Source organism: Macaca fascicularis, chromosome 18, assembly GCF_037993035.2.
Source record: "Macaca fascicularis isolate 582-1 chromosome 18, T2T-MFA8v1.1".
Lineage (NCBI taxonomy): Eukaryota > Metazoa > Chordata > Mammalia > Primates > Cercopithecidae > Macaca > Macaca fascicularis.
Genome location: NC_088392.1, coordinates 42,779,872 through 42,804,874, shown reverse-complemented (window position 1 = coordinate 42,804,874; position 25,003 = coordinate 42,779,872). Strand labels below are relative to the sequence as shown.

The following is a 25,003-nucleotide window of genomic DNA, read 5'->3' as shown; positions in this document are numbered from 1 at the left end:
CCTCATATTGGTCAGGCTGGTCTCCAACTCCTGACCTCAGGTGACCCGCTGGCCCCGACCTCCCAAAGCGATGGGATTACAGGCGTGGGTCACCGTGCCCGGACTTGTCTGAGTTTTACACCGTCGCTGATTGGATCATGTCCCCTTCCCCGGAACGAATGCTTTTCTGTCTTCCTTAAGGGCAGTGTCTCTGTGGCTCCCTGTCCTGTCTCCATACGTGTCCTTCAGGCTTGAAGGCCTCTTCTCACTTGCACCTGCATCCACTCAGGTGCCTGCTTCCAGAAGCTAGCTTCCCAGCACCCATTCTGCTGACAGCCCAGGGCACAGGACTTTGATCTCTTGGACTGCCCTTGCTCGGTTTTGCCTTGTGGCTTAGGTCTTTGTGTCTTTCTCTCTGCCCCTCACTATTGGTACACCCATAAGAATGAGATATACGCAAGGGGGTCTGTGTGTGTGTGTGTGGGGGGGGCGTGTGTGCGTGTGTGCGTGTGTGCGTGTGTGCGTGTGTGTGCGCTCGCGTGTGTCATATCTGGCACGCGGACCTGTGATTACCAGCCCGCGTGAGGCCAAGAAATGCCCTGAGTTGGAATGCAAACCTTCCCCGAAGCTTGCAGAAGCTCCTATGAGGTGAACTCCAGGTTGTTAACCTGGTCATCTCATGGTAATTAGAAAGTCTGATTGGCAGCTTTAGACTTCTTGATTCAGAACCTCAATAAGCTGATTAAGGTGTCGCCAACCTTTCATAGGGGTTCTGGGTGAAAAGATTGGGAATGATTGTATGCGGTGCTTAGTGAAACTATTTTGACTTCGCCATGGTACCAGTTATTAGCATTTATTCATGAAATCCGATAGTTCCTTTCTTCAAAGAAATAGCGGTTTTCTTTGAGACGTGCTCTGGTTCTGTCACCCAGGCTGGAGTGCAGTGGAATGAGGAAAGGTCACGGCAACCTCCGCTCGCCCAGCTCAGTCAATCCTGCCACCTCAGTCCTTTAAGAAGCTGGGACCAGAGGACCACAGGGGCCGTGCCACCACGCCAGGCTAATTGTGGTATCATTTGTGGAGACGGGGTTTCTCCATTTGGCACAGGCTGGTCTCCACCCTGTGGGCTCAAGCCATCTGCCCTCCTCGGCCTCCCAAAGGAGGATGGCTCACGATTACAGGATCATGCCCGGCCGTTTCTTTAAAACAAAACAACAGCAACGACAACCACAAAACATTTTATGGAGTGGCAGTTATCAGTGCCAACTAACAGATTGAGAGTTTGTGTCTAAGAAGTCCTCATGTACTCGCTGATTTCAAAAGAAAGGAAAAACGGAAATCTCACATGTGGTACCTAGTTTATGATTGCAACTAGGTCGTTAATTAGAAAAAGATCAGTGGCCGGGCGCGGTGGCTCACGCCTGTAATCCCAGCACCTTGGGAGGCCGAGGCGGGCGGATCACGAGGTCAGGAGATCGAGACCATCCTGGCTCACACGGTGAAACCCCGTCTCTACTAAAAAATACAAAAACTTCGCGGGGCGTGGTGGTGCACGCCTGTAGTCCCAGCTACGGGGAGGCTGAGGCAGGGGAATGGCGTGAACCCGGGAGGCAGAGCTTGCAGTGAGCTGAGACGGCACCACTGTACTCCAGCCTGGGCGACAGAGCGAGACTCCGTCTCAAAACAACAAAAAACAAAAAACGATCAGTGAACAGCCAAAGTAGAGTTGACCCGAATGCGTTCCCATCTTCTGAATTCTGAGGTGGCCTCCAAGCAGGGAGGCAGTGGCTGGGTGTGGGAGGCAAAATCACAGGGCCAGCACTTGACACCTGCAGAATGCAGAGGCTCAACTTTGCACCAAGCCAAAGGTTCTGGTGTCCACTGGAAGTTTCTTTCCCCAACCCGCATTGACTTTGCATTGTTCCTCCTCCCCCCAGATTTTAACCCTAAGGCACAAGTCCTGAGTTTATCTTCGGGAGAATCTCCTCTTGTAGTCTCGAATTGCCTTGGCCATCAGCGGGGCCACTTTCTTGGCAGCCGGTTTCCGGGTTTTGGCGGCGGGCGCCGGGCGCTCATTGCTGCTGCTCAGGCAGGGGTTGGCCCTCTTCTCAGGGAGCCGGTGAAGGACGCTGCTGCTGCTGCTGCTCGTGCTGCTGCTGCTCGTGCTGCTGCTGCTGCTGCTGCTGCTGCTGCTGCTGCTGCTCGTGCTGCTGCTGCCACTGCTTCCGCCGTGGCCGCCGTCCCCGCCGCCCACCAGGCCGCCACCGCCCCTATCGCCACCGCCCACGCCGCCCCGGCTGGAGGGAACGTGGCTGCTGCCCGCGGCTTTGGGGGCTGGCTTGATCTCTCCCTCTTCGGGGTCAGCGGCTCCTGCAGACTTCTCTTGCCTCCTTGAAGCATCATAAGGCGTCTTGGCCCCAGAGTTGAAACAGATCATCTTTGTCTGTCGGCGGATGGGTTTGTTTTCACGTGCAGATCGGATTTTCGTGGTGACTGCTCGCAGCCGCTGCTCTCGGGAGTCCCGAAGCCGCAGATACAGCTCCCGCCAAGACTCGTGCTCCTGTGGCTTTTCTTCCTTGAAGTCCTGGAGACAATGAATCCTCCATAATTCATCTGTGTCCCCAGCGAGTGCGTGATTGTATTTCTCTCTGCGATACAGCTGATCAGGCGTCCACCCTTCCGGAAGGGGTTCAAGAACCGAGTAGGGGACCCCTCCCACGTCGCCGAGGGCGTCCGGATTGTGTCTGAGCCCCCGGATGCACTGCTGGCGCAGCGTCAGCACCTGGGGCTGGCAGGCAGGCCTGGAGCCCGAGTACACCTGCATCTTAGCATTCACTCTGTGTCCAGTGAAGGCGGCTTCCTCCTGGAACGTTGGTGCGGAGAGTGCTTCTGGCTTTTCCTGGGAGGTCATGGCCTCAAAAGCGGAAAGTAGATCGTAGTTGGCCTGCATCCAGGCCTCTGAGGGGTCCCAGAGCTCTGAGAAGGCATGGCTGGGCACCGTTTTCGGCCCCGCAGAATCAGCGCCGGCCACCTGCAGCCTCTCTGACTGGCTTTCCTGGACAGGAGGCAGTTTCTGCGCGGAAGCCCAGCGGGACGATTTGTGCCCCTTGCTGTGGCTCACAAGCGCTTCCCCCTGGGGTTGGCCCTGGCAGCCCTGACCCAGCGGAGGCCCGCCCTGAGCGGCGTGAGCGTGGCCTCTTCCGGGTTGCTTCCCGGGCACAGCCGGCTCAGGGCCCTCGGGCGTCGGGAGGGGAGCGGTGTGCAATGGAGGGGCCCGATGGGGGCCTGAATCAGCTGGGGCCCTTCTGGGGCGCTTTCTCTGGGCTCTGTGCTCGCGACTGGGAGACCTTCGGTGAGGTCTCTGGAGCCCCGGAGGTGTTCTGTGTGCTGTCCGTCTGTGCTCAGGACTGTCAGGTGGGCTCCTGGGGACCGTCCCGTTCTCTGGGAAGCCCCAGGCCTTTTCCTGGTCCTGAAGAGCCTCCCCATGGCGCTTTCGGGAAGCGCTCTCCTCGGGGTCCTGTGCATCAGGCCCGGTGTTTGGGTCCACAAGCACCAGCTTCTTCCACCGGGCCGCTAAGTCTCTGGCAAAGTCGCCCACGTGCTGGTGCTTCCGCAGGCGCTTCACCGTCTTTCTGATTCCAGTCTCCGCCAGGATGTCTGCCGTCATGGGCAAGGCGGAGAGTTTCTGCAAATATTTCTCTAGCTTTTTCGGGTCCGTCTTAGTGGCCAGACGCACCTGCAGCTTCTCCACTGCGTGCAGCGTAGTGGACCCTGCCGCCATCTCAGCAGAGCTGTGCAGGCCTGGCTGTCCCGGCGGTCGCGGCTCTGTCCTGGGGGCGGCAGGACACGAAGTCTGGGGTCGCGGGTCCTCGCTGCCCGGTTCGGGATGTGGAGTCGCAGCCTGGAGGGAGCTCGGTCCTCGGAGCAGCGGGCCACTGGTTCTGGGGCGCTGGTCCTCGCAGACCGCAGGCCTGGGGCGTGGAGTCACGGCAACCGGGAGCAAGCTCAGTCCTCGGTGCAGCCGGCCACTTGGTCTGGAGCGCCGGTCCTTGCAGACAGCTGAGCAGGCCCGCTTCTGGTCCTCGGGATGTGGAGCCACAGCCTGGAGTGACCTCTGCGGTGCGCCGTCCAAGGCCGAGTGGAGCTCCCGTGCCAGAGCCCGGCCTTATATAGCCAGCCCCAGGCCCACCCAGGGCTGAAGCCCTGACCGCCCTTGGCCCCTGGGCTACCCCGCCCCGATACGTAATCATTGCGTCAGCAAAATGCGGCCAATCAGGACGGTCAGGTGGCCTGCTGTGCCCCACAAGTTGTTTAGGTTAATTTCAGCCTGGACACACCCCACTGAGTTCTACCGTTGGCCCTCCGTGTTGGCAGGTTCCACGTCTGTGGATTCCAAAAGACACATGACTGAATCTTCTTGGGAGTAAAACCGAAAATAACAACACCGCAAGACAAAATGGTAGAAAGAAGAACCCACAGAGGATAACAACCCTTTACCTAGGATTGACGTGGCGTGAGGGGACTTGCCAACATTCGTAGAAAAGTGGGATTAAGAGAGAAAACTGAAAAAGGTGTATTTTACTTCTCAACATCGGCTCCATCAAGTTCAATGCGCTTTTGGAAGCAGTGTCTTTTCCCCGCCCTCTAGCCCATCCCTCTAAAACCCCCAGGGTCCTGGGAATGTGACGATTTCCATGGAATCTTTTTTCCATCGTTAACTGAAGAAAACTGGGCGCTTTTTACAGATTTTCTAAGTCTAGGAAACAAAAAGAAGTCAGCAGGCGCCAAATCAGGACTGTAAGGTGGACGCCTCATGATTTCCCGCGGCAAGTCTTGCCCAGCTGCCCTTGTTGGGTGAAAGGCATGAGCAGGAACATTGTCGTGGTGGAGAAGAACTCTCTGGTGAGGACTGTTCTCGCTCCAGCTTTGGCGGCTGACTTTCTGAAAGCGCTCTCCTAGTGAGCAGATGTGATCACGGTTTGGCCCTCCAGAAAGTCAACCAGCCGAATCCCTCTGGCATCCCCCCCAAACGGTGGCCATGACCTCTGCTCTTGACTGCTCCTCTGTGGCTTTGAATGGAGCGCTGCCACCTCTTGGTAGCCACGGCCTCGTGCTTGGTCTTCAGGATCCTGCCGGCAGAGCCACGTTTCATCTCCTGTTAGCAGTCTTGGAAGAAACGCTTCAGGATCTTGCCCCCACCGGCTGTTTAAAATCTCCTCAGAAAGGCTTGCTGTGGCCTGCAGGTGATGTTGGTGCCACGGTTTGGGCAGCCGAATTCCACTCTAATCTTTCAGTCAGAATGAGGCAAACAGAACCATTTGAAATGTCTATGATGTCAGCTATTGTTTCTGCTGTCCATGGCGGTTTGGCTTACTTTTTAAATTCTCACATGACTTTTCTCTCTCTCTCTCTCTCTGTGTGTGTGTGTGTGAGAGTGTGTGTGTGTGTGTGTGTGTGTGTGTGTGTGTGTGTGTGTGTGTGTCTTCTAAAGAAGGAAAATGATTATAGCTTGAGAATCGGGGGATGAGGATTCAGGTGTTAAGGCTTTTTTGAGAATTACCCCTCCGTGGTATGTAGAGAAAGAGGGAAATGTGCTTGCCGTGTTTCCAGTCTTCCAGCTCCCTCACGAAGAGGACCCCAGCGCAATACTGGCAATGCTTCCAGAGCTCCCAGAATGAGGATTAGTTTGTAAATAGGTCGGAAGGGAATTGAACTACCCTGGGTCAGTGTAGTAATATACCAGCAGGATCCTTCGGTGGATTCTGAATTCTGTTTGGGGTAGGTTTATAGTTTGTGTGGGGTTTGTTTCCTTTGTGTCTTTTTGAGAGCGAGTGTCGCGGTGGGAGCAGTGATCTGCTACGGTTTGTCACGGTCTCCAGTCATGAATGAGTTTAGTGGGTGCGGCCGCTGTTTTCAGCAGTAGCGTGATTGTGGGGGCATCGAGGAGCTAGGAGGGGCTAGAACTTGCTCCAATTGTTTCCTTGTGTTTTGAGTTGTATTTGCTTGTATCGTGTTTGTTTTCCATCTTGGCAGGGGAAACGTTTTCCAGGAAGAAAGGTTGTTGCCAGTGGATTTGATTCCGAGGGACTGGGGTTTCTCGGTGGGAGTGGGGAGGGGCTGCAGGGTGATCGGTGGCTACTCCACCTCCAGAAAGAGCATGTGGCTTCTCCGCCTTGGGGAGGATGTTCTGCTGTCTTGTGAGGTTTGCAGGCCGCCTGAGATTCTCTCTTGAATTGCTGTCGAGAAATAGAGACTGGCATTGTCTCCGGCCCTTGCTGGGGGAGCTTTTCCGAGTTTTTGTTTTTAATTTTGAGACGGAGTTTTGCTTTTGTTGTCCAGGCTGGAGTGCAATGGTGGGATCTGGGCTCACTGCAGACTCCGCCTCCCGGGTTCAAGTGATTCTCCTGTCTCAGCCTCCTGAGTAGCTGGGATTACAGGCGCTCGCCGGCAAGCCTGAGCGCGTTTGGTATTTTTAGTAGAGACGGGATTTCCTCATATTGGTCAGGCTGGTCTCCAACTCCTGACCTCAGGTGACCCGCTGGCCCCGACCTCCCAAAGCGATGGGATTACAGGCGTGGGTCACCGTGCCCGGACTTGTCTGAGTTTTACACCGTCGCTGATTGGATCATGTCCCCTTCCCCGGAACGAATGCTTTTCTGTCTTCCTTAAGGGCAATGTCTCTGTGGCTCCCTGTCCTGTCTCCATACGTGTCCTTCAGGCTTGAAGGCCTCTTCTCACTTGCACCTGCATCCACTCAGGTGCCTGCTTCCAGAAGCTAGCTTCCCAGCACCCATTCTGCTGACAGCCCAGGGCACAGGACTTTGATCTCTTGGACTGCCCTTGCTCGGTTTTGCCTTGTGGCTTAGGTCTTTGTGTCTTTCTCTCTGCCCCTCACTATTGGTACACCCATAAGAATGAGATATACGCAAGGGGGTCTGTGTGTGTGTGTGTGTGGGGGGCGTGTGTGCGTGTGTGCGTGTGTGTGCGCTCGCGTGTGTCATATCTGGCACGCGGACCTGTGATTACCAGCCCGCGTGAGGCCAAGAAATGCCCTGAGTTGGAATGCAAACCTTCCCCGAAGCTTGCAGAAGCTCCTATGAGGTGAACTCCAGGTTGTTAACCTGGTCATCTCATGGTAATTAGAAAGTCTGATTGGCAGCTTTAGACTTCTTGATTCAGAACCTCAATAAGCTGATTAAGGTGTCGCCAACCTTTCATAGGGGTTCTGGGTGAAAAGATTGGGAATGATTGTATGCGGTGCTTAGTGAAACTATTTTGACTTCGCCATGGTACCAGTTATTAGCATTTATTCATGAAATCCGATAGTTCCTTTCTTCAAAGAAATAGCGGTTTTCTTTGAGACGTGCTCTGGTTCTGTCACCCAGGCTGGAGTGCAGTGGAATGAGGAAAGGTCACGGCAACCTCCGCTCGCCCAGCTCAGTCAATCCTGCCACCTCAGTCCTTTAAGAAGCTGGGACCAGAGGACCACAGGGGCCGTGCCACCACGCCAGGCTAATTGTGGTATCATTTGTGGAGACGGGGTTTCTCCATTTGGCACAGGCTGGTCTCCACCCTGTGGGCTCAAGCCATCTGCCCTCCTCGGCCTCCCAAAGGAGGATGGCTCACGATTACAGGATCATGCCCGGCCGTTTCTTTAAAACAAAACAACAGCAACGACAACCACAAAACATTTTATGGAGTGGCAGTTATCAGTGCCAACTAACAGATTGAGAGTTTGTGTCTAAGAAGTCCTCATGTACTCGCTGATTTCAAAAGAAAGGAAAAACGGAAATCTCACATGTGGTACCTAGTTTATGATTGCAACTAGGTCGTTAATTAGAAAAAGATCAGTGGCCAGGCGCGGTGGCTCACGCCTGTAATCCCAGCACCTTGGGAGGCCGAGGCGGGCGGATCACGAGGTCAGGAGATCGAGACCATCCTGGCTCACACGGTGAAACCCCGTCTCTACTAAAAAATACAAAAACTTCGCGGGGCGTGGTGGTGCACGCCTGTAGTCCCAGCTACGGGGAGGCTGAGGCAGGGGAATGGCGTGAACCCGGGAGGCAGAGCTTGCAGTGAGCTGAGACGGCACCACTGTACTCCAGCCTGGGCGACAGAGCGAGACTCCGTCTCAAAACAACAAAAAACAAAAAACGATCAGTGAACAGCCAAAGTAGAGTTGACCCGAATGCGTTCCCATCTTCTGAATTCTGAGGTGGCCTCCAAGCAGGGAGGCAGTGGCTGGGTGTGGGAGGCAAAATCACAGGGCCAGCACTTGACACCTGCAGAATGCAGAGGCTCAACTTTGCACCAAGCCAAAGGTTCTGGTGTCCACTGGAAGTTTCTTTCCCCAACCCGCATTGACTTTGCATTGTTCCTCCTCCCCCCAGATTTTAACCCTAAGGCACAAGTCCTGAGTTTATCTTCGGGAGAATCTCCTCTTGTAGTCTCGAATTGCCTTGGCCATCAGCGGGGCCACTTTCTTGGCAGCCGGTTTCCGGGTTTTGGCGGCGGGCGCCGGGCGCTCATTGCTGCTGCTCAGGCAGGGGTTGGCCCTCTTCTCAGGGAGCCGGTGAAGGACGCTGCTGCTGCTGCTGCTCGTGCTGCTGCTGCTCGTGCTGCTGCTGCTGCTGCTGCTGCTGCTGCTGCTGCTGCTGCTGCTGCTGCTCGTGCTGCTGCTGCCACTGCTTCCGCCGTGGCCGCCGTCCCCGCCGCCCACCAGGCCGCCACCGCCCCTATCGCCACCGCCCACGCCGCCCCGGCTGGAGGGAACGTGGCTGCTGCCCGCGGCTTTGGGGGCTGGCTTGATCTCTCCCTCTTCGGGGTCAGCGGCTCCTGCAGACTTCTCTTGCCTCCTTGAAGCATCATAAGGCGTCTTGGCCCCAGAGTTGAAACAGATCATCTTTGTCTGTCGGCGGATGGGTTTGTTTTCACGTGCAGATCGGATTTTCGTGGTGACTGCTCGCAGCCGCTGCTCTCGGGAGTCCCGAAGCCGCAGATACAGCTCCCGCCAAGACTCGTGCTCCTGTGGCTTTTCTTCCTTGAAGTCCTGGAGACAATGAATCCTCCATAATTCATCTGTGTCCCCAGCGAGTGCGTGATTGTATTTCTCTCTGCGATACAGCTGATCAGGCGTCCACCCTTCCGGAAGGGGTTCAAGAACCGAGTAGGGGACCCCTCCCACGTCGCCGAGGGCGTCCGGATTGTGTCTGAGCCCCCGGATGCACTGCTGGCGCAGCGTCAGCACCTGGGGCTGGCAGGCAGGCCTGGAGCCCGAGTACACCTGCATCTTAGCATTCACTCTGTGTCCAGTGAAGGCGGCTTCCTCCTGGAACGTTGGTGCGGAGAGTGCTTCTGGCTTTTCCTGGGAGGTCATGGCCTCAAAAGCGGAAAGTAGATCGTAGTTGGCCTGCATCCAGGCCTCTGAGGGGTCCCAGAGCTCTGAGAAGGCATGGCTGGGCACGGTTTTCGGCCCCGCAGAATCAGCGCCGGCCACCTGCAGCCTCTCTGACTGGCTTTCCTGGACAGGAGGCAGTTTCTGCGCGGAAGCCCAGCGGGACGATTTGTGCCCCTTGCTGTGGCTCACAAGCGCTTCCCCCTGGGGTTGGCCCTGGCAGCCCTGACCCAGCGGAGGCCCGCCCTGAGCGGCGTGAGCGTGGCCTCTTCCGGGTTGCTTCCCGGGCACAGCCGGCTCAGGGCCCTCGGGCGTCGGGAGGGGAGCGGTGTGCAATGGAGGGGCCCGATGGGGGCCTGAATCAGCTGGGGCCCTTCTGGGGCGCTTTCTCTGGGCTCTGTGCTCGCGACTGGGAGACCTTCGGTGAGGTCTCTGGAGCCCCGGAGGTGTTCTGTGTGCTGTCCGTCTGTGCTCAGGACTGTCAGGTGGGCTCCTGGGGACCGTCCCGTTCTCTGGGAAGCCCCAGGCCTTTTCCTGGTCCTGAAGAGCCTCCCCATGGCGCTTTCGGGAAGCGCTCTCCTCGGGGTCCTGTGCATCAGGCCCGGTGTTTGGGTCCACAACCACCAGCTTCTTCCACCGGGCCGCTAAGTCTCTGGCAAAGTCGCCCACGTGCTGGTGCTTCCGCAGGCGCTTCACCGTCTTTCTGATTCCAGTCTCCGCCAGGATGTCTGCCGTCATGGGCAAGGCGGAGAGTTTCTGCAAATATTTCTCTAGCTTTTTCGGGTCCGTCTTAGTGGCCAGACGCACCTGCAGCTTCTCCACTGCGTGCAGCGTAGTGGACCCTGCCGCCATCTCAGCAGAGCTGTGCAGGCCTGGCTGTCCCGGCGGTCGCGGCTCTGTCCTGGGGGCGGCAGGACACGAAGTCTGGGGTCGCGGGTCCTCGCTGCCCGGTTCGGGATGTGGAGTCGCAGCCTGGAGGGAGCTCGGTCCTCGGAGCAGCGGGCCACTGGTTCTGGGGCGCTGGTCCTCGCAGACCGCAGGCCTGGGGCGTGGAGTCACGGCAACCGGGAGCAAGCTCAGTCCTCGGTGCAGCCGGCCACTTGGTCTGGAGCGCCGGTCCTTGCAGACAGCTGAGCAGGCCCGCTTCTGGTCCTCGGGATGTGGAGCCACAGCCTGGAGTGACCTCTGCGGTGCGCCGTCCAAGGCCGAGTGGAGCTCCCGTGCCAGAGCCCGGCCTTATATAGCCAGCCCCAGGCCCACCCAGGGCTGAAGCCCTGACCGCCCTTGGCCCCTGGGCTACCCCGCCCCGATACGTAATCATTGCGTCAGCAAAATGCGGCCAATCAGGACGGTCAGGTGGCCTGCTGTGCCCCACAAGTTGTTTAGGTTAATTTCAGCCTGGACACACCCCACTGAGTTCTACCGTTGGCCCTCCGTGTTGGCAGGTTCCACGTCTGTGGATTCCAAAAGACACATGACTGAATCTTCTTGGGAGTAAAACCGAAAATAACAACACCGCAAGACAAAATGGTAGAAAGAAGAACCCACAGAGGATAACAACCCTTTACCTAGGATTGACGTGGCGTGAGGGGACTTGCCAACATTCGTAGAAAAGTGGGATTAAGAGAGAAAAATGAAAAAGGTGTATTTTACTTCTCAACATCGGCTCCATCAAGTTCAATGCGCTTTTGGAAGCAGTGTCTTTTCCCCGCCCTCTAGCCCATCCCTCTAAAACCCCCAGGGTCCTGGGAATGTGACGATTTCCATGGAATCTTTTTTCCATCGTTAACTGAAGAAAACTGGGCGCTTTTTACAGATTTTCTAAGTCTAGGAAACAAAAAGAAGTCAGCAGGCGCCAAATCAGGACTGTAAGGTGGACGCCTCATGATTTCCCGCGGCAAGTCTTGCCCAGCTGCCCTTGTTGGGTGAAAGGCATGAGCAGGAACATTGTCGTGGTGGAGAAGAACTCTCTGGTGAGGACTGTTCTCGCTCCAGCTTTGGCGGCTGACTTTCTGAAAGCGCTCTCCTAGTGAGCAGATGTGATCACGGTTTGGCCCTCCAGAAAGTCAACCAGCCGAATCCCTCTGGCATCCCCCCCAAACGGTGGCCATGACCTCTGCTCTTGACTGCTCCTCTGTGGCTTTGAATGGAGCGCTGCCACCTCTTGGTAGCCACGGCCTCGTGCTTGGTCTTCAGGATCCTGCCGGCAGAGCCACGTTTCATCTCCTGTTAGCAGTCTTGGAAGAAACGCTTCAGGATCTTGCCCCCACCGGCTGTTTAAAATCTCCTCAGAAAGGCTTGCTGTGGCCTGCAGGTGATGTTGGTGCCACGGTTTGGGCAGCCGAATTCCACTCTAATCTTTCAGTCAGAATGAGGCAAACAGAACCATTTGAAATGTCTATGATGTCAGCTATTGTTTCTGCTGTCCATGGCGGTTTGGCTTACTTTTTAAATTCTCACATGACTTTTCTCTCTCTCTCTCTCTCTGTGTGTGTGTGTGTGAGAGTGTGTGTGTGTGTGTGTGTGTGTGTGTGTGTGTGTGTGTGTCTTCTAAAGAAGGAAAATGATTATAGCTTGAGAATCGGGGGATGAGGATTCAGGTGTTAAGGCTTTTTTGAGAATTACCCCTCCGTGGTATGTAGAGAAAGAGGGAAATGTGCTTGCCGTGTTTCCAGTCTTCCAGCTCCCTCACGAAGAGGACCCCAGCGCAATACTGGCAATGCTTCCAGAGCTCCCAGAATGAGGATTAGTTTGTAAATAGGTCGGAAGGGAATTGAACTACCCTGGGTCAGTGTAGTAATATACCAGCAGGATCCTTCGGTGGATTCTGAATTCTGTTTGGGGTAGGTTTATAGTTTGTGTGGGGTTTGTTTCCTTTGTGTCTTTTTGAGAGCGAGTGTCGCGGTGGGAGCAGTGATCTGCTACGGTTTGTCACGGTCTCCAGTCATGAATGAGTTTAGTGGGTGCGGCCGCTGTTTTCAGCAGTAGCGTGATTGTGGGGGCATCGAGGAGCTAGGAGGGGCTAGAACTTGCTCCAATTGTTTCCTTGTGTTTTGAGTTGTATTTGCTTGTATCGTGTTTGTTTTCCATCTTGGCAGGGGAAACGTTTTCCAGGAAGAAAGGTTGTTGCCAGTGGATTTGATTCCGAGGGACTGGGGTTTCTCGGTGGGAGTGGGGAGGGGCTGCAGGGTGATCGGTGGCTACTCCACCTCCAGAAAGAGCATGTGGCTTCTCCGCCTTGGGGAGGATGTTCTGCTGTCTTGTGAGGTTTGCAGGCCGCCTGAGATTCTCTCTTGAATTGCTGTCGAGAAATAGAGACTGGCATTGTCTCCGGCCCTTGCTGGGGGAGCTTTTCCGAGTTTTTGTTTTTAATTTTGAGACGGAGTTTTGCTTTTGTTGTCCAGGCTGGAGTGCAATGGTGGGATCTGGGCTCACTGCAGACTCCGCCTCCCGGGTTCAAGTGATTCTCCTGTCTCAGCCTCCTGAGTAGCTGGGATTACAGGCGCTCGCCGGCAAGCCTGAGCGCGTTTGGTATTTTTAGTAGAGACGGGATTTCCTCATATTGGTCAGGCTGGTCTCCAACTCCTGACCTCAGGTGACCCGCTGGCCCCGACCTCCCAAAGCGATGGGATTACAGGCGTGGGTCACCGTGCCCGGACTTGTCTGAGTTTTACACCGTCGCTGATTGGATCATGTCCCCTTCCCCGGAACGAATGCTTTTCTGTCTTCCTTAAGGGCAGTGTCTCTGTGGCTCCCTGTCCTGTCTCCATACGTGTCCTTCAGGCTTGAAGGCCTCTTCTCACTTGCACCTGCATCCACTCAGGTGCCTGCTTCCAGAAGCTAGCTTCCCAGCACCCATTCTGCTGACAGCCCAGGGCACAGGACTTTGATCTCTTGGACTGCCCTTGCTCGGTTTTGCCTTGTGGCTTAGGTCTTTGTGTCTTTCTCTCTGCCCCTCACTATTGGTACACCCATAAGAATGAGATATACGCAAGGGGGTCTGTGTGTGTGTGTGGGGGGGGGGCGTGTGTGCGTGTGTGCGTGTGTGCGTGTGTGTGCGCTCGCGTGTGTCATATCTGGCACGCGGACCTGTGATTACCAGCCCGCGTGAGGCCAAGAAATGCCCTGAGTTGGAATGCAAACCTTCCCCGAAGCTTGCAGAAGCTCCTATGAGGTGAACTCCAGGTTGTTAACCTGGTCATCTCATGGTAATTAGAAAGTCTGATTGGCAGCTTTAGACTTCTTGATTCAGAACCTCAATAAGCTGATTAAGGTGTCGCCAACCTTTCATAGGGGTTCTGGGTGAAAAGATTGGGAATGATTGTATGCGGTGCTTAGTGAAACTATTTTGACTTCGCCATGGTACCAGTTATTAGCATTTATTCATGAAATCCGATAGTTCCTTTCTTCAAAGAAATAGCGGTTTTCTTTGAGACGTGCTCTGGTTCTGTCACCCAGGCTGGAGTGCAGTGGAATGAGGAAAGGTCACGGCAACCTCCGCTCGCCCAGCTCAGTCAATCCTGCCACCTCAGTCCTTTAAGAAGCTGGGACCAGAGGACCACAGGGGCCGTGCCACCACGCCAGGCTAATTGTGGTATCATTTGTGGAGACGGGGTTTCTCCATTTGGCACAGGCTGGTCTCCACCCTGTGGGCTCAAGCCATCTGCCCTCCTCGGCCTCCCAAAGGAGGATGGCTCACGATTACAGGATCATGCCCGGCCGTTTCTTTAAAACAAAACAACAGCAACGACAACCACAAAACATTTTATGGAGTGGCAGTTATCAGTGCCAACTAACAGATTGAGAGTTTGTGTCTAAGAAGTCCTCATGTACTCGCTGATTTCAAAAGAAAGGAAAAACAGAAATCTCACATGTGGTACCTAGTTTATGATTGCAACTAGGTCGTTAATTAGAAAAAGATCAGTGGCCGGGCGCGGTGGCTCACGCCTGTAATCCCAGCACCTTGGGAGGCCGAGGCGGGCGGATCACGAGGTCAGGAGATCGAGACCATCCTGGCTCACACGGTGAAACCCCGTCTCTACTAAAAAATACAAAAACTTCGCGGGGCGTGGTGGTGCACGCCTGTAGTCCCAGCTACGGGGAGGCTGAGGCAGGGGAATGGCGTGAACCCGGGAGGCAGAGCTTGCAGTGAGCTGAGACGGCACCACTGTACTCCAGCCTGGGCGACAGAGCGAGACTCCGTCTCAAAACAACAAAAAACAAAAAACGATCAGTGAACAGCCAAAGTAGAGTTGACCCGAATGCGTTCCCATCTTCTGAATTCTGAGGTGGCCTCCAAGCAGGGAGGCAGTGGCTGGGTGTGGGAGGCAAAATCACAGGGCCAGCACTTGACACCTGCAGAATGCAGAGGCTCAACTTTGCACCAAGCCAAAGGTTCTGGTGTCCACTGGAAGTTTCTTTCCCCAACCCGCATTGACTTTGCATTGTTCCTCCTCCCCCCAGATTTTAACCCTAAGGCACAAGTCCTGAGTTTATCTTCGGGAGAATCTCCTCTTGTAGTCTCGAATTGCCTTGGCCATCAGCGGGGCCACTTTCTTGGCAGCCGGTTTCCGGGTTTTGGCGGCGGGCGCCGGGCGCTCATTGCTGCTGCTCAGGCAGGGGTTGGCCCTCTTCTCAGGGAGCCGGTGAAGGACGCTGCTGCTGCTGCTGCTGCTGCTGCTCGTGCTGCTGCTGCTCGTGCTGCTGCTGCTGCTGCTGCTGCTGCTGCTGCTGCTCGTGCTGCTGCTGCTGCTGCTGCTGCTGCTCGTGCTGCTGCTGCCGCTGCTTCCGCCGTGGCCGCCGTCCCCGCCGCCCACCAGGCCGCCACCGCCCCTATCGCCACCGCCCACGCCGCCCCGGCTGGAGGGAACGTGGCTGCTGCCCGCGGCTTTGGGGGCTGGCTTGATCTCTCCCTCTTCGGGGTCAGCGGCTCCTGCAGACTTCTCTTGCCTCCTTGAAGCATCATAAGGCGTCTTGGCCCCAGAGTTGAAACAGATCATCTTTGTCTGTCGGCGGATGGGTTTGTTTTCACGTGCAGATCGGATTTTCGTGGTGACTGCTCGCAGCCGCTGCTCTCGGGAGTCCCGAAGCCGCAGATACAGCTCCCGCCAAGACTCGTGCTCCTGTGGCTTTTCTTCCTTGAAGTCCTGGAGACAATGAATCCTCCATAATTCATCTGTGTCCCCAGCGAGTGCGTGATTGTATTTCTCTCTGCGATACAGCTGATCAGGCGTCCACCCTTCCGGAAGGGGTTCAAGAACCGAGTAGGGGACCCCTCCCACGTCGCCGAGGGCGTCCGGATTGTGTCTGAGCCCCCGGATGCACTGCTGGCGCAGCGTCAGCACCTGGGGCTGGCAGGCAGGCCTGGAGCCCGAGTACACCTGCATCTTAGCATTCACTCTGTGTCCAGTGAAGGCGGCTTCCTCCTGGAACGTTGGTGCGGAGAGTGCTTCTGGCTTTTCCTGGGAGGTCATGGCCTCAAAAGCGGAAAGTAGATCGTAGTTGGCCTGCATCCAGGCCTCTGAGGGGTCCCAGAGCTCTGAGAAGGCATGGCTGGGCACGGTTTTCGGCCCCGCAGAATCAGCGCCGGCCACCTGCAGCCTCTCTGACTGGCTTTCCTGGACAGGAGGCAGTTTCTGCGCGGAAGCCCAGCGGGACGATTTGTGCCCCTTGCTGTGGCTCACAAGCGCTTCCCCCTGGGGTTGGCCCTGGCAGCCCTGACCCAGCGGAGGCCCGCCCTGAGCGGCGTGAGCGTGGCCTCTTCCGGGTTGCTTCCCGGGCACAGCCGGCTCAGGGCCCTCGGGCGTCGGGAGGGGAGCGGTGTGCAATGGAGGGGCCCGATGGGGGCCTGAATCAGCTGGGGCCCTTCTGGGGCGCTTTCTCTGGGCTCTGTGCTCGCGACTGGGAGACCTTCGGTGAGGTCTCTGGAGCCCCGGAGGTGTTCTGTGTGCTGTCCGTCTGTGCTCAGGACTGTCAGGTGGGCTCCTGGGGACCGTCCCGTTCTCTGGGAAGCCCCAGGCCTTTTCCTGGTCCTGAAGAGCCTCCCCATGGCGCTTTCGGGAAGCGCTCTCCTCGGGGTCCTGTGCATCAGGCCCGGTGTTTGGGTCCACAAGCTCCATCTTCTTCCACCGGGCCGCTAAGTCTCTGGCAAAGTCGCCCACGTGCTGGTGCTTCCGCAGGCGCTTCACCGTCTTTCTGATTCCAGTCTCCGCCAGGATGTCTGCCGTCATGGGCAAGGCGGAGAGTTTCTGCAAATATTTCTCTAGCTTTTTCGGGTCCGTCTTAGTGGCCAGACGCACCTGCAGCTTCTCCACTGCGTGCAGCGTAGTGGACCCTGCCGCCATCTCAGCAGAGCTGTGCAGGCCTGGCTGTCCCGGCGGTCGCGGCTCTGTCCTGGGGGCGGCAGGACACGAAGTCTGGGGTCGCGGGTCCTCGCTGCCCGGTTCGGGATGTGGAGTCGCAGCCTGGAGGGAGCTCGGTCCTCGGAGCAGCGGGCCACTGGTTCTGGGGCGCTGGTCCTCGCAGACCGCAGGCCTGGGGCGTGGAGTCACGGCAACCGGGAGCAAGCTCAGTCCTCGGTGCAGCCGGCCACTTGGTCTGGAGCGCCGGTCCTTGCAGACAGCTGAGCAGGCCCGCTTCTGGTCCTCGGGATGTGGAGCCACAGCCTGGAGTGACCTCTGCGGTGCGCCGTCCAAGGCCGAGTGGAGCTCCCGTGCCAGAGCCCGGCCTTATATAGCCAGCCCCAGGCCCACCCAGGGCTGAAGCCCTGACCGCCCTTGGCCCCTGGGCTACCCCGCCCCGATACGTAATCATTGCGTCAGCAAAATGCGGCCAATCAGGACGGTCAGGTGGCCTGCTGTGCCCCACAAGTTGTTTAGGTTAATTTCAGCCTGGACACACCCCACTGAGTTCTACCGTTGGCCCTCCGTGTTGGCAGGTTCCACGTCTGTGGATTCCAAAAGACACATGACTGAATCTTCTTGGGAGTAAAACCGAAAATAACAACACCGCAAGACAAAATGGTAGAAAGAAGAACCCACAGAGGATAACAACCCTTTACCTAGGATTGACGTGGCGTGAGGGGACTTGCCAACATTCGTAGAAAAGTGGGATTAAGAGAGAAAAATGAAAAAGGTGTATTTTACTTCTCAACATCGGCTCCATCAAGTTCAATGCGCTTTTGGAAGCAGTGTCTTTTCCCCGCCCTCTAGCCCATCCCTCTAAAACCCCCAGGGTCCTGGGAATGTGACGATTTCCATGGAATCTTTTTTCCATCGTTAACTGAAGAAAACTGGGCGCTTTTTACAGATTTTCTAAGTCTAGGAAACAAAAAGAAGTCAGCAGGCGCCAAATCAGGACTGTAAGGTGGACGCCTCATGATTTCCCGCGGCAAGTCTTGCCCAGCTGCCCTTGTTGGGTGAAAGGCATGAGCAGGAACATTGTCGTGGTGGAGAAGAACTCTCTGGTGAGGACTGTTCTCGCTCCAGCTTTGGCGGCTGACTTTCTGAAAGCGCTCTCCTAGTGAGCAGATGTGATCACGGTTTGGCCCTCCAGAAAGTCAACCAGCCGAATCCCTCTGGCATCCCCCCCAAACGGTGGCCATGACCTCTGCTCTTGACTGCTCCTCTGTGGCTTTGAATGGAGCGCTGCCACCTCTTGGTAGCCACGGCCTCGTGCTTGGTCTTCAGGATCCTGCCGGCAGAGCCACGTTTCATCTCCTGTTAGCAGTCTTGGAAGAAACGCTTCAGGATCTTGCCCCCACCGGCTGTTTAAAATCTCCTCAGAAAGGCTTGCTGTGGCCTGCAGGTGATGTTGGTGCCACGGTTTGGGCAGCCGAATTCCACTCTAATCTTTCAGTCAGAATGAGGCAAACAGAACCATTTGAAATGTCTATGATGTCAGCTATTGTTTCTGCTGTCCATGGCGGTTTGGCTTACTTTTTAAATTCTCACATGACTTTTCTCTCTCTCTCTCTCTCTGTGTGTGTGTGTGTGAGAGTGTGTGTGTGTGTGTGTGTGTGTGTGTGTGTGTGTGTGTGTGTGTCTTCTAAAGAAGGAAAATGATTATAGCTTGAGAATCGGGGGATGAGGATTCAGGTGTTAAGGCTTTTTTGAGAATTACCCCTCCGTGGTATGTAGAGAAAGAGGGAAATGTGCTTGCCGTGTTTCCAGTCTTCCAGCTCCCTCACGAAGAGGACCCCAGCGCAATACTGGCAATGCTTCCAGAGCTCCCAGAATGAGGATTAGTTTGTAAATAGGTCGGAAGGGAATTGAACTACCCTGGGTCAGTGTAGTAATATACCAGCAGGATCCTTCGGTGGATTCTGAATTCTGTTTGGGGTAGGTTTATAGTTTGTGTGGGGTTTGTTTCCTTTGTGTCTTTTTGAGAGCGAGTGTCGCGGTGGGAGCAGTGATCTGCTACGGTTTGTCACGGTCTCCAGTCATGAATGAGTTTAGTGGGTGCGGCCGCTGTTTTCAGCAGTAGCGTGATTGTGGGGGCATCGAGGAGCTAGGAGGGGCTAGAACTTGCTCCAATTGTTTCCTTGTGTTTTGAGTTGTATTTGCTTGTATCGTGTTTGTTTTCCATCTTGGCAGGGGAAACGTTTTCCAGGAAGAAAGGTTGTTGCCAGTGGATTTGATTCCGAGGGACTGGGGTTTCTCGGTGGGAGTGGGGAGGGGCTGCAGGGTGATCGGTGGCTACTCCACCTCCAGAAAGAGCATGTGGCTTCTCCGCCTTGGGGAGGATGTTCTGCTGTCTTGTGAGGTTTGCAGGCCGCCTGAGATTCTCTCTTGAATTGCTGTCGAGAAATAGAGACTGGCATTGTCTCCGGCCCTTGCTGGGGGAGCTTTTCCGAGTTTTTGTTTTTAATTTTGAGACGGAGTTTTGCTTTTGTTGTCCAGGCTGGAGTGCAATGGTGGGATCTGGGCTCACTGCAGACTCCGCCTCCCGGGTTCAAGTGATTCTCCTGTCTCAGCCTCCTGAGTAGCTGGGATTACAGGCGCTCGCCGGCAAGCCTGAGCGCGTTTGGTATTTTTAGTAGAGACGGGATTTCCTCATATTGGTCAGGCTGGTCTCCAACTCCTGACCTCAGGTGACCCGCTGGCCCCGACCTCCCAAAGCGATGGGATTACAGGCGTGGGTCACCGTGCCCGGACTTGTCTGAGTTTTACACCGTCGCTGATTGGATCATGTCCCCTTCCCCGGAACGAATGCTTTTCTGTCTTCCTTAAGGGCAGTGTCTCTGTGGCTCCCTGTCCTGTCTCCATACGTGTCCTTCAGGCTTGAAGGCCTCTTCTCACTTGCACCTGCATCCACTCAGGTGCCTGCTTCCAGAAGCTAGCTTCCCAGCACCCATTCTGCTGACAGCCCAGGGCACAGGACTTTGATCTCTTGGACTGCCCTTGCTCGGTTTTGCCTTGTGGCTTAGGTCTTTGTGTCTTTCTCTCTGCCCCTCACTATTGGTACACCCATAAGAATGAGATATACGCAAGGGGGTCTGTGTGTGTGTGTGGGGGGGCGTGTGTGCGTGTGTGCGTGTGTGCGTGTGTGCGTGTGTGTGCGCTCGCGTGTGTCATATCTGGCACGCGGACCTGTGATTACCAGCCCGCGTGAGGCCAAGAAATGCCCTGAGTTGGAATGCAAACCTTCCCCGAAGCTTGCAGAAGCTCCTATGAGGTGAACTCCAGGTTGTTAACCTGGTCATCTCATGGTAATTAGAAAGTCTGATTGGCAGCTTTAGACTTCTTGATTCAGAACCTCAATAAGCTGATTAAGGTGTCGCCAACCTTTCATAGGGGTTCTGGGTGAAAAGATTGGGAATGATTGTATGCGGTGCTTAGTGAAACTATTTTGACTTCGCCATGGTACCAGTTATTAGCATTTATTCATGAAATCCGATAGTTCCTTTCTTCAAAGAAATAGCGGTTTTCTTTGAGACGTGCTCTGGTTCTGTCACCCAGGCTGGAGTGCAGTGGAATGAGGAAAGGTCACGGCAACCTCCGCTCGCCCAGCTCAGTCAATCCTGCCACCTCAGTCCTTTAAGAAGCTGGGACCAGAGGACCACAGGGGCCGTGCCACCACGCCAGGCTAATTGTGGTATCATTTGTGGAGACGGGGTTTCTCCATTTGGCACAGGCTGGTCTCCACCCTGTGGGCTCAAGCCATCTGCCCTCCTCGGCCTCCCAAAGGAGGATGGCTCACGATTACAGGATCATGCCCGGCCGTTTCTTTAAAACAAAACAACAGCAACGACAACCACAAAACATTTTATGGAGTGGCAGTTATCAGTGCCAACTAACAGATTGAGAGTTTGTGTCTAAGAAGTCCTCATGTACTCGCTGATTTCAAAAGAAAGGAAAAACGGAAATCTCACATGTGGTACCTAGTTTATGATTGCAACTAGGTCGTTAATTAGAAAAAGATCAGTGGCCGGGCGCGGTGGCTCACGCCTGTAATCCCAGCACCTTGGGAGGCCGAGGCGGGCGGATCACGAGGTCAGGAGATCGAGACCATCCTGGCTCACACGGTGAAACCCCGTCTCTACTAAAAAATACAAAAACTTCGCGGGGCGTGGTGGTGCACGCCTGTAGTCCCAGCTACGGGGAGGCTGAGGCAGGGGAATGGCGTGAACCCGGGAGGCAGAGCTTGCAGTGAGCTGAGACGGCACCACTGTACTCCAGCCTGGGCGACAGAGCGAGACTCCGTCTCAAAACAACAAAAAACAAAAAACGATCAGTGAACAGCCAAAGTAGAGTTGACCCGAATGCGTTCCCATCTTCTGAATTCTGAGGTGGCCTCCAAGCAGGGAGGCAGTGGCTGGGTGTGGGAGGCAAAATCACAGGGCCAGCACTTGACACCTGCAGAATGCAGAGGCTCAACTTTGCACCAAGCCAAAGGTTCTGGTGTCCACTGGAAGTTTCTTTCCCCAACCCGCATTGACTTTGCATTGTTCCTCCTCCCCCCAGATTTTAACCCTAAGGCACAAGTCCTGAGTTTATCTTCGGGAGAATCTCCTCTTGTAGTCTCGAATTGCCTTGGCCATCAGCGGGGCCACTTTCTTGGCAGCCGGTTTCCGGGTTTTGGCGGCGGGCGCCGGGCGCTCATTGCTGCTGCTCAGGCAGGGGTTGGCCCTCTTCTCAGGGAGCCGGTGAAGGACGCTGCTGCTGCTGCTGCTGCTGCTGCTCGTGCTGCTGCTGCTCGTGCTGCTGCTGCTGCTGCTGCTGCTGCTGCTGCTGCTGCTCGTGCTGCTGCTGCCACTGCTTCCGCCGTGGCCGCCGTCCCCGCCGCCCACCAGGCCGCCACCGCCCCTATCGCCACCGCCCACGCCGCCCCGGCTGGAGGGAACGTGGCTGCTGCCCGCGGCTTTGGGGGCTGGCTTGATCTCTCCCTCTTCGGGGTCAGCGGCTCCTGCAGACTTCTCTTGCCTCCTTGAAGCATCATAAGGCGTCTTGGCCCCAGAGTTGAAACAGATCATCTTTGTCTGTCGGCGGATGGGTTTGTTTTCACGTGCAGATCGGATTTTCGTGGTGACTGCTCGCAGCCGCTGCTCTCGGGAGTCCCGAAGCCGCAGATACAGCTCCCGCCAAGACTCGTGCTCCTGTGGCTTTTCTTCCTTGAAGTCCTGGAGACAATGAATCCTCCATAATTCATCTGTGTCCCCAGCGAGTGCGTGATTGTATTTCTCTCTGCGATACAGCTGATCAGGCGTCCACCCTTCCGGAAGGGGTTCAAGAACCGAGTAGGGGACCCCTCCCACGTCGCCGAGGGCGTCCGGATTGTGTCTGAGCCCCCGGATGCACTGCTGGCGCAGCGTCAGCACCTGGGGCTGGCAGGCAGGCCTGGAGCCCGAGTACACCTGCATCTTAGCATTCACTCTGTGTCCAGTGAAGGCGGCTTCCTCCTGGAACGTTGGTGCGGAGAGTGCTTCTGGCTTTTCCTGGGAGGTCATGGCCTCAAAAGCGGAAAGTAGATCGTAGTTGGCCTGCATCCAGGCCTCTGAGGGGTCCCAGAGCTCTGAGAAGGCATGGCTGGGCACGGTTTTCGGCCCCGCAGAATCAGCGCCGGCCACCTGCAGCCTCTCTGACTGGCTTTCCTGGACAGGAGGCAGTTTCTGCGCGGAAGCCCAGCGGGACGATTTGTGCCCCTTGCTGTGGCTCACAAGCGCTTCCCCCTGGGGTTGGCCCTGGCAGCCCTGACCCAGCGGAGGCCCGCCCTGAGCGGCGTGAGCGTGGCCTCTTCCGGGTTGCTTCCCGGGCACAGCCGGCTCAGGGCCCTCGGGCGTCGGGAGGGGAGCGGTGTGCAATGGAGGGGCCCGATGGGGGCCTGAATCAGCTGGGGCCCTTCTGGGGCGCTTTCTCTGGGCTCTGTGCTCGCGACTGGGAGACCTTCGGTGAGGTCTCTGGAGCCCCGGAGGTGTTCTGTGTGCTGTCCGTCTGTGCTCAGGACTGTCAGGTGGGCTCCTGGGGACCGTCCCGTTCTCTGGGAAGCCCCAGGCCTTTTCCTGGTCCTGAAGAGCCTCCCCATGGCGCTTTCGGGAAGCGCTCTCCTCGGGGTCCTGTGCATCAGGCCCGGTGTTTGGGTCCACAAGCACCAGCTTCTTCCACCGGGCCGCTAAGTCTCTGGCAAAGTCGCCCACGTGCTGGTGCTTCCGCAGGCGCTTCACCGTCTTTCTGATTCCAGTCTCCGCCAGGATGTCTGCCGTCATGGGCAAGGCGGAGAGTTTCTGCAAATATTTCTCTAGCTTTTTCGGGTCCGTCTTAGTGGCCAGACGCACCTGCAGCTTCTCCACTGCGTGCAGCGTAGTGGACCCTGCCGCCATCTCAGCAGAGCTGTGCAGGCCTGGCTGTCCCGGCGGTCGCGGCTCTGTCCTGGGGGCGGCAGGACACGAAGTCTGGGGTCGCGGGTCCTCGCTGCCCGGTTCGGGATGTGGAGTCGCAGCCTGGAGGGAGCTCGGTCCTCGGAGCAGCGGGCCACTGGTTCTGGGGCGCTGGTCCTCGCAGACCGCAGGCCTGGGGCGTGGAGTCACGGCAACCGGGAGCAAGCTCAGTCCTCGGTGCAGCCGGCCACTTGGTCTGGAGCGCCGGTCCTTGCAGACAGCTGAGCAGGCCCGCTTCTGGTCCTCGGGATGTGGAGCCACAGCCTGGAGTGACCTCTGCGGTGCGCCGTCCAAGGCCGAGTGGAGCTCCCGTGCCAGAGCCCGGCCTTATATAGCCAGCCCCAGGCCCACCCAGGGCTGAAGCCCTGACCGCCCTTGGCCCCTGGGCTACCCCGCCCCGATACGTAATCATTGCGTCAGCAAAATGCGGCCAATCAGGACGGTCAGGTGGCCTGCTGTGCCCCACAAGTTGTTTAGGTTAATTTCAGCCTGGACACACCCCACTGAGTTCTACCGTTGGCCCTCCGTGTTGGCAGGTTCCACGTCTGTGGATTCCAAAAGACACATGACTGAATCTTCTTGGGAGTAAAACCGAAAATAACAACACCGCAAGACAAAATGGTAGAAAGAAGAACCCACAGAGGATAACAACCCTTTACCTAGGATTGACGTGGCGTGAGGGGACTTGCCAACATTCGTAGAAAAGTGGGATTAAGAGAGAAAAATGAAAAAGGTGTATTTTACTTCTCAACATCGGCTCCATCAAGTTCAATGCGCTTTTGGAAGCAGTGTCTTTTCCCCGCCCTCTAGCCCATCCCTCTAAAACCCCCAGGGTCCTGGGAATGTGACGATTTCCATGGAATCTTTTTTCCATCGTTAACTGAAGAAAACTGGGCGCTTTTTACAGATTTTCTAAGTCTAGGAAACAAAAAGAAGTCAGCAGGCGCCAAATCAGGACTGTAAGGTGGACGCCTCATGATTTCCCGCGGCAAGTCTTGCCCAGCTGCCCTTGTTGGGTGAAAGGCATGAGCAGGAACATTGTCGTGGTGGAGAAGAACTCTCTGGTGAGGACTGTTCTCGCTCCAGCTTTGGCGGCTGACTTTCTGAAAGCGCTCTCCTAGTGAGCAGATGTGATCACGGTTTGGCCCTCCAGAAAGTCAACCAGCCGAATCCCTCTGGCATCCCCCCCAAACGGTGGCCATGACCTCTGCTCTTGACTGCTCCTCTGTGGCTTTGAATGGAGCGCTGCCACCTCTTGGTAGCCACGGCCTCGTGCTTGGTCTTCAGGATCCTGCCGGCAGAGCCACGTTTCATCTCCTGTTAGCAGTCTTGGAAGAAACGCTTCAGGATCTTGCCCCCACCGGCTGTTTAAAATCTCCTCAGAAAGGCTTGCTGTGGCCTGCAGGTGATGTTGGTGCCACGGTTTGGGCAGCCGAATTCCACTCTAATCTTTCAGTCAGAATGAGGCAAACAGAACCATTTGAAATGTCTATGATGTCAGCTATTGTTTCTGCTGTCCATGGCGGTTTGGCTTACTTTTTAAATTCTCACATGACTTTTCTCTCTCTCTCTCTCTCTCTGTGTGTGTGTGAGAGTGTGTGTGTGTGTGTGTGTGTGTGTGTGTGTGTGTGTCTTCTAAAGAAGGAAAATGATTATAGCCTGAAAATCGGGGGATGAGGATTCAGGTGTTAAGGCTTTTTTGAGAATTACCCCTCCTCGGTGTGTGGCCAAATATGTAAATGTGCTGTGTTTCCAGT

General features: G+C 56.1%; 5 protein-coding genes across 12 annotated transcripts in view; 1 reads left to right on the top strand and 4 right to left on the bottom strand.

Annotated features, from left to right (window-relative positions):
- The window catches only part of KATNAL2 (katanin catalytic subunit A1 like 2), a 167,000-nt gene that overhangs the window by 67,429 nt on the left and 74,568 nt on the right, over positions 1-25,003 (top strand). The window contains exon 1 of one of the 8 annotated variants that reach the window (XM_065533882.1): positions 18,654-18,711. The exons of the other annotated variants lie outside the window; for them this stretch is intronic. The gene's annotated coding sequence lies outside the window, so the exon portion shown is untranslated. Of the gene's footprint in view, positions 1-18,653; positions 18,712-25,003 lie in introns of those variants that run through there. 8 annotated transcript variants of the gene reach the window in all.
- LOC135968235 (elongin-A3-like) lies at positions 1,558-3,763 on the bottom strand. The gene has a single exon (XM_065533865.2). It carries the CDS (start codon positions 3,758-3,760, stop codon positions 1,946-1,948), a length of 1,815 nt encoding a protein of 604 aa, XP_065389937.1. The 5' UTR covers positions 3,761-3,763; the 3' UTR covers positions 1,558-1,945.
- Positions 8,366-10,304, bottom strand: LOC123569973 (elongin-A3-like). Its single transcript, XM_045377728.3, has 2 exons — positions 8,686-10,304; positions 8,366-8,517 (listed from the first exon to the last, which is right to left on the bottom strand). The coding sequence occupies exons 1-2, from the start codon at positions 10,223-10,225 to the stop codon at positions 8,399-8,401; spliced, it is 1,659 nt and encodes a 552-aa protein (XP_045233663.2). The 5' UTR covers positions 10,226-10,304; the 3' UTR covers positions 8,366-8,398.
- LOC135968239 (elongin-A3-like) lies at positions 14,833-16,795 on the bottom strand. The gene is made up of 2 exons (XM_065533883.2): positions 15,177-16,795; positions 14,833-14,984 (listed from the first exon to the last, which is right to left on the bottom strand). The coding sequence occupies exons 1-2, from the start codon at positions 16,714-16,716 to the stop codon at positions 14,866-14,868; spliced, it is 1,659 nt and encodes a 552-aa protein (XP_065389955.1). The 5' UTR covers positions 16,717-16,795; the 3' UTR covers positions 14,833-14,865.
- LOC102144872 (elongin-A3) lies at positions 21,333-23,192 on the bottom strand. The gene has a single exon (XM_065533881.1). It carries the CDS (start codon positions 23,187-23,189, stop codon positions 21,366-21,368), a length of 1,824 nt encoding a protein of 607 aa, XP_065389953.1. The 5' UTR covers positions 23,190-23,192; the 3' UTR covers positions 21,333-21,365.

Excerpts from the sequence above, each read along its gene's own strand:
- LOC135968235 (XM_065533865.2), bottom strand. The coding sequence starts at position 3,760 with ATGGCGGCAGGGTCCACTACGCTGCACGCAGTGGAGAAGCTGCAGGTG.
- LOC123569973 (XM_045377728.3), bottom strand. The coding sequence starts at position 10,225 with ATGGCGGCAGGGTCCACTACGCTGCACGCAGTGGAGAAGCTGCAGGTG. Across the intron at positions 8,518-8,685 it reads CGGCCTGGTGGGCGGCGGGG|GCAGCAGCAATGAGCGCCCG; the intron begins ACGGCGGCCACG and ends ACCCCTGCCTGA.
- LOC135968239 (XM_065533883.2), bottom strand. The coding sequence starts at position 16,716 with ATGGCGGCAGGGTCCACTACGCTGCACGCAGTGGAGAAGCTGCAGGTG. Across the intron at positions 14,985-15,176 it reads CGGCCTGGTGGGCGGCGGGG|GCAGCAGCAATGAGCGCCCG; the intron begins ACGGCGGCCACG and ends ACCCCTGCCTGA.
- LOC102144872 (XM_065533881.1), bottom strand. The coding sequence starts at position 23,189 with ATGGCGGCAGGGTCCACTACGCTGCACGCAGTGGAGAAGCTGCAGGTG.